General features: G+C 38.6%; 1 protein-coding gene across 1 annotated transcript in view; it reads left to right on the plus strand.

Moving 5' to 3' along the window:
* C6 (complement C6) overlaps positions 1–7,139 on the plus strand; it is a 91,101-nt gene extending 83,962 nt beyond the window's left edge. Inside the window, exon 17 of the mRNA XM_027101196.1 lies at positions 6,964–7,139. Within this exon, the coding sequence (XP_026956997.1) occupies positions 6,964–7,139 (176 nt within the window). The remainder of the gene's footprint in view (positions 1–6,963) is intronic.
* Positions 7,140–7,788: the final 649 nt, after the last annotated feature.

Genomic DNA, 7,788 nt, shown 5'->3' on the forward strand with positions numbered 1-7,788 from the left:
AAACTGAGGGGATGGAAAAAGATATTCCATGCAAATGGATATCAAAAAAAAAGCTGGAGTAGCGCTACTCCTATCGGATAAAATAGACTATAAAATAAAGAATGTTACAAGAGACATGGTAGAGCACTACATAATGATCAAGGGATCAATTCAAGAAGAAGATATAACAATTATATGTGCAACCAACACAGGAGCATCTCAATACATATGGCAACTGCTAACAGCTGTAAAAGAGGAAATCGACAGTAACACATAATAGTGAGGGATTTTAACACCTCATTTTCACCAGTGGACAGATCATCCTAAATGAAAATAAAAAAGGAAACAGAAGCTTTAAATGACACAATAGACCAGATAGATTTAATTGATATTTATAGGACATTCCATCCAAAAACAGCAGATTACACTTTCTTCTCAAGTGCGCACGGAACGTTCTCCAGGATAGATGACATCTTGGGTCACAAATCAAGCCTCAGTAAATTTAAGAAAACTGAAATCATATCAGGCATCTTTTCTGACCCCGACGCTATGAGATTAGAAATTAATTTCAGGGGAAAAAACGTAAAAAAGACAAACACATGGAGAAGTTACCTAATAAGAGATCACTGAAGAAATCAAAGAGGAAATCAAAAACTAACTAGAGGCAAATGACAATGAAAACACGATGATCCAAAACCTATGGGATGCAGCAAAAGCAGTTCTAAGAGGGAAGTTTATAGCTATACAAGCCTACCTCAAGAAACAAGAAAAATCTCAAATAAAAAATCTAACCTTACACCTAAAGGAACAAGAGAAGGAAGAACAAACAAAACCCAAAGTTAGCAGAAGGAAAGAAATCATAAACATCAGAGCAGAAATAAATGAAATAGAAACAAAGAAAACAATAGCAAAGATCAATAAAACTAAAAGCTGGTTCTTTGAGAAGATAAACAAAATTGATAAACCATTAGCCAGACTCATCAAGATAAAGAGGGAGAGGACTCAAATCAGTAAAATTAGAAATGACAAAGGAGAGTTACAAAAGACACCACAGAAATACAAAGCATCCTAAGAGACTACTAAAAGCAACTCTTTGCCAATAAAATGGACAACCTGGAAGAAATGGAAAAATTCTTAGAAAGCAATAACCTTCGAAGACTTAACCAGGAAGAAATAGAAAATATGAACAGACCAATCACAAGTAATGAAATTGAAACTGTGATTAAAAATCTTCCAACAAACAAAAGTCCAGGACCAGATGGCTTCACAGGTGAATTCTATCAAACATTTAGAGAAGAGGTAACACCCATCCTTCTCAAACTCTTCCAAAAAATTGAGGAGGAAGGAACACTCCCAAACTCATTCTATGAGGCCACCATCACCCTGATACCAAAACCAGACAAAGATACTACAAAAAAAGAAAATTACAGACCAATGTCACTGATGAATATAGATGCAAAAATCCTCAACAAAATACTAGCAAACAGAATACAACAACACATTAAAAGGATCATACACCATGATCAAGTAGGATGTATTGCAGGGATGCAAGGATTCTTCAATATATGCAAATCAATCAATGTGATACACCATATTAACAAACTGAAGAATAAAAACCATATGATCATCTCAATAGATGCAGAAAAAGCTTTTGACAAAATTTAACACCGGTTTATGATAAAAACTCTCCAGAAAGTGGGCGTAGAGGGAACCTACCTCAACATAATAAAGGCCATATACGACAAACCCACAGCAAACATTATTCTCAATGGTAAAAAACTGAAAGCATTTCCTCCAAGATCAGGAATAAGACAAGGATGTCCACTCTCACCACTATTATTCAACATATGTTTGGAAGTCCTAGCCTCGTCAGAGAAGAAAAAGAAATACAAATTGGAAAAGAAGAAGTAAAACTGTCACTGTTTGCAGATGACATGATACATAGAGAATGCTAAAGATGCCACCAGAAAACTACTAGAGCTAATCAATGAATTTGGTAAAGTAGCAGGATACAAAATTAATGGACAGAAATCTCTTGCATTCCTATACACTAATGATGAAAAATCTTAGAGAGAAATTAAGAAAACACTCCCATTTACCACTGCAACAAAAATAATAAAATACCTAGGAATAAACCTAGCTAAGGAGACAAAAGACCTGTATGCAGAAAACTATAAGACACTGATGAAAGAAGTTAACAATGATACTAACAGATGGAGAGATATACCATGTTCTTGGATTGGAAGAATCAATATTGTGAAAATGAATCTACTACCCAAAGCAATCTACACATTCAGTTCAATCCCTATCAAATTACCAATGGCACTTTTTACGGAACTAGAACAAAAAATCCTAAAATTTGTATGGACACACAAAAGACCCCGAATAGCCAAAGCAATCTTGAGAACGAAAAACGGAGCTGGAGGAATCAGACTCACTGACTTCAGACTATACTACAAAGCTACAGAAATCAAGACAATATGGTACTGGCACAAAAACAGAAATATAGATCAATGGAAAAGGATAGAAAGCCCAGAGGTAAACCCATGCACCTATGGTCAACTAATCTATGACAAAGGATGCAAGGATATACAGTGGAGAAAAGACAGTCTCTTCCATAAGTGGTGCTGGGAAAACTGGATGGCTACATGTAAAAGAATGAAATTAGAACACTCCCTAACACCATACACAAAAATAAACTCACAATGGATTAGAGGCCTAAGTGCAAGACCGAACACTATAAAACTCTTAAAGGAAAACATATGAAGAACACTCTTTGACATAAATCAAAGCAAGATCTTTTTTAATCCACCTTCTAGAGTGATGGAAATAGAAACAAAAATAAACAAATGGGACCTAATGAAATTTAAAAGCTTTTGCACAGCAAAGAAACCATAAACAAGACACAAGGACAATCCTCAGAATGGGAGAAAATATTTGCAAACGAATCAACGGACAAAGGATTAGTCTCCAAAATACATAAACAGCTCATGCAGCTCAATATTAAAAAAAACAAACAACCCAATCAAAAAATGGGCAGAAGACCTAAATAGACAGTTCTCCAAAGAAGACATACAGATGGTCAAGAAGCATATGAAAAGCTGCTCAACATCACTAATTATTAGAGAAATGCAAATCAAAACTACAAAGAGGTATCACCTCACACCAGTTAGAATGGGCTTCATCAGAAAATCTACAAACAACAAATGCTGGAGAGGGTGTGGAGAAAAGGGAACCCTCTTGCACTGTTGGTGGGAATGTAAATTGATACAGCCACTATGGAGAACAGTATGGAGGTTCCTTAAAAAACTAAAAATAGAATTACCATATGACCCTGCAATCTCACTACTGGGCATATACCCAGAGAAAACCATAATTCAAAAAGACACATGCACCCCAATGTTCATTGCAGCACTGTTTACAATAGCCCTGTCATGGAAACAACCTAAATGCCCATCGACAGACGAATGGATAAAGAAGATGTGGTACATATATACAATGGAATATTACACAGCCATAAAAAGGAAAGAAACTGGGTCATTTGTTGAGACATGGATGGATCTAGAGATTGTCATACAGAGTGAAGTAAGTCAGAACGAGAAAAACAAATATCGTATATTAACGCATATATGTGGAACCTAGAAAAATGGTACAGATGAACCAGTTTGCAGGGCAGAAATTGAGACTCAGATGTAGAGAACAAATGTATGGACACCAAGGGTGGAAAGCCGCGGGGGGGTGGGGGTGTGATGTGATGAGTTGGGTGATTGGGATTGACATGTATACACTGATGTGTATAAAATTGATGACTAGTAAGAACCTACTATATAAAAAAAAATAGGGCTTACCTGGTGGCACAGTGGTTGAGAGTCCGCCTGCCGATGCAGGGGACACGGGTTCGTGCCCCGGTCCGGGAAGATCCCACATGCCGTGAAGCAGCTAGGCCCGTGAGCCATGGCCGCTGAGCCTGTGCGTCCGGAGCCTGTGCTCCGCAATGGGAGAGGCCCCAACAGTGAGAGGCCCGCATACCGCAAAAAAAAAAAAAAAAAAAAAAGATAAAACCTATTTATTAGGTTTATAGACATGTGTGCAATTAAAAAAAAAAAAACTACTGTTACCTTCAGAAAAAAAAATAAAAGAACATAAAAAGTTTGAATACTTACCAATACTGGTCAAGTTAGCAGAATGTCTTGGGGTAATCATACTAAAACATGAACATTTCTTAATGAGAGATTTAAGTCATTTAAAATATCCTTTGGGGCTTCCCTGGTGGCACATTGGTTGAGAGTCCGCCTGCCGATGCAGGGGACATGGGTTCGTGCCCCGGTCCGGGAAGTTCCCACATGCCGTGGAGCAGCTAGGCCCGTGAGCCATGGCCGCTGAGCCTGCACTCAGGAGGCTGTGCTCTGCAACGGGAGAGGCCACAACAGTGAGAGGCCCGTGTACCGCAAAATAAATAAATGTATAAATAAATAAAATATCCTTTGATCCTACACACAGTTAGAAAACTGAAAGCCTTTTTCCCCCTAAAGATATGGTCTGCCTGTGCCAGCCTTCTTAGTTGGTGAGCAACAGTCAGTGTCACAGAGATTTCTGTTCCTGTAGCAGAACAGAGTCAGTGTACAAACCACAGCATTTATAAAGAGAGGAAACTAAAAATGTATTTTATACCCAACCCACTCATGGCAAATTGGGATATTACTAATTTTGGGTTGAATTGAATGTCACCTTGATTAAATTGTGTTCTTGATTACATTTTGTACTACTTTGTTACTCTTTTCCTTCTCTATCAAAAATGAAATGATAAAAAGTTTAAAATGGAACTCCAAAGTAACATGAAGTTCACTTTGCAAAACTTAGAACACAGAAGCCTCCCCAAGGAGCCTACTTTTATAGCTATGAAATGTTTTATCTAAATTTCAAAAATATCCAGGATCAACCAAAAGGGGGGGAAAATGTATTCAGTAAACATCCATTTAGTATCCAATACGCCAAAGTCACTGTACATAGTAAGGTGAGAGGTGTGACGATAAAGGAGCTTTGTACCCTCAAATTGTTCAGTTTGGGGAGTTAATTTTCACAGCTTTTCAAATGATTACATGAATAACTTTAATATAAGACAGTATGTGACAAGAGCGGTAAGAGAGGTAAATACCTTCTGGCCAGGAAGGGTTTCATAAGGATGGAAACATGAATTAGTGGAGGTGACAGGAAGGGACTTTTCATGCTAATAATCTGAAAATCATCTTGCTAAGAGTATTTAAGCTATAACCATACTACAAGAGTGGTGACCATGGCCTTTCCACAAGCCTGGGGAACTGACATCCTCTCTAGAGGTAGAACAGTCTCCTGTCCTTCACCAAACCCTATAGTTTCCAACAACAAACAAGACTCTCCCCAACTAGAATTTCTCTAGCTGGTTGGCAAAGGTGTAAAAGGGAAATTCACGCCTGTTCATGAACTATTTCCTACTGAGGACAGGAAGCTTATACGCTTAATGATCATCTCCCCATTCCCTTTCCCTATTTTCTCCCATCAGTTGAGACATGTGGGAAAGAACTGATACCTGCCCCAAAGAGACTAGAGCCTGATTCTCAGGCTGACTCAGATATTTTGGCAACATAAATTATCACAGATCCACCAAATACATTTCTTTTTGAATACTTATACCTGCACCCTCAAATTCAGAATTGAAATCAGTTGATGAAGCAGAATTAATTGAGCACCTTGTTAACAACTGAATGGGATAAACAGATGGAAGAACCACAGTTACTGCTCTCTAACAAAGCACTTATAACTAACTGTCTTGGGAGAAAGACATATGAAAAGCTAACTAACAAGAAAGTATAAAAACATCAGAGGTAGTGCTGACAAATTTACACCATTAAAGTTTATTTAAAGGAAACATCAGTCGGGGGATGTGCCTATAAAATGCTTCATGAAAGAGGTGAGGCTTGTAGACATCACACATGTGGAGAACTGGAAAGAGCACATCAGTCCGGCAAAGGAAGGGGCTAGTGTGGGCAAAGGACACAACTTGGAACACCTTCGGGGTCTTGCTTGGGAAAGAGAGAGGGAGTCACTCTACCTGGGACAGAGAAAGCAGAAAAGATAATGTTGTGCAGGGATGTTGAGACCATCTGTGGAGGACCTTGAACTTTAACTAAAACATGTGTATGTATAAATGAGCCTATATCCATTTACTTAAAACTGGTTTAATATGCTTGGCTTTGGTAACTTTACCCCTAAATGATCATTTTAAAACTCTTTCATGAACACAAGATTTATATGAATTATGAAGGGTTGGGGTGGTTTTGAAACCAGGCCTTATAAAAGTATCACCCAATTTAACTGCTTATTAAAAATCCAGATCCCTAGTCATAACCCAGGAATATTCTAGAAAGAAATTTAAAATGTGACACAGAGTTATGTTAAAAGAGTTCAGGCTTGCGAGTCATTCACGATTTAAAATATGCCTCTACCACATACTAATTGTGGGACCACAGGCATATCACTTAGCCTCTCTGAGCTGAGTTTCTTCATCTGTAGAATTAGTATAATGCCATATAGTTCATATGTTTATTGTGAGAATTAAATGAAATAAATCACACAAAGCACTTGGCCTAGTGTGTGGTTTCATGGTGCAGGCTCAATAAATGATACCTTATATAACTGTTCCCAGGTGGTGCCAATGAGAAAAGAACATGAAGGACAGACTGAAGACATTGTGTAAATGGATTGATTGGATGTGGGCAGTGAGTGAGAGGGAGGTGTCAGAGGTAGCCCAGCTCTTGCACCTTACTGACTTACCAGTGCCCTCTCCTCTCTTATACCCAGATCACTCCATTCAGCCACAGTTGGGTCATTGCCTTTGTTCCAGCATTCTCACTCATTGCCACCAAAGTGCTCACTGCTCTGGGGACAAGTTAGGTAAAATCAAACCTTAAAGCACTGTGGTGAGTCACACTGTCTCTCTCATTGCAGCTGCCACCTCCAAGTGTGTCTGCCTATTGCCCTCCCAGTGCTTCAAGAGTGGAGACCAGCTCTTCTGCGTCAAAATGGGATCATCAATGAGCCAGAGAACAGTGAACATCTGTGAAGTAGGAGCTGTCAGGTGTGCCAACAGGAAAGTGGAAATACTGCATCCTGGGAGGTGTTAGACCTAACACAGTTACTGATAAACAGATTTACTGCCCCAAAATAATCGCTACAAAAGGACACTCCTGAACCAACAGCAGACTGTCATACCCAGGAGTTACCAACATAAATCCTTTTGTGTTCATTTCACATTATTGTTCTCCCTGCCTCCCGTGTCTTCTCCCCTGTCCAGTTCCCATCCATGATGCTCTGTAGCATACCCCTAGGTAATAACGTCCACATCAATCTAATAAATTCTTCTGTTCATGTTGCACTAAAATGATGGGACTTCTGAGGACCTTATGAAGCCTGTGGTATTAAGCATCCTGACAAGTAGAAATCAGAACAAAAACTGTAATTTTCTTCAATGAATCAATAAGCATACAAATCTACAACAAATTGTATAACACATTCTTGAAACCCAAACTTCATGCATTCACTCAACAAATAATTGTGAATGTCTACAATGTTCCCAGTACTGTTCAAGGTGCTGGGGAATCAGCAGTGAATAAAACATACAAAAGCCCTTGCCTTCATAAAGCTCACATTCATGTGGAGGAGGACATACAGAACATAAAATAAGCAAATAAAATATATGGTATGTTTGATGGTGATAATTGCTATGGAGAAGATAATGCAAGGAAAGGTGAGTCCCATCCTTAATCCTCGTCT

This window comes from Aethalodelphis obliquidens, unplaced genomic scaffold (assembly GCF_003676395.1).
Source record: "Aethalodelphis obliquidens isolate GAN/ISIS:26980383/991018 unplaced genomic scaffold, ASM367639v1 scaffold4, whole genome shotgun sequence".
NCBI classification, from domain to species: Eukaryota; Metazoa; Chordata; class Mammalia; order Artiodactyla; family Delphinidae; genus Aethalodelphis; species Aethalodelphis obliquidens.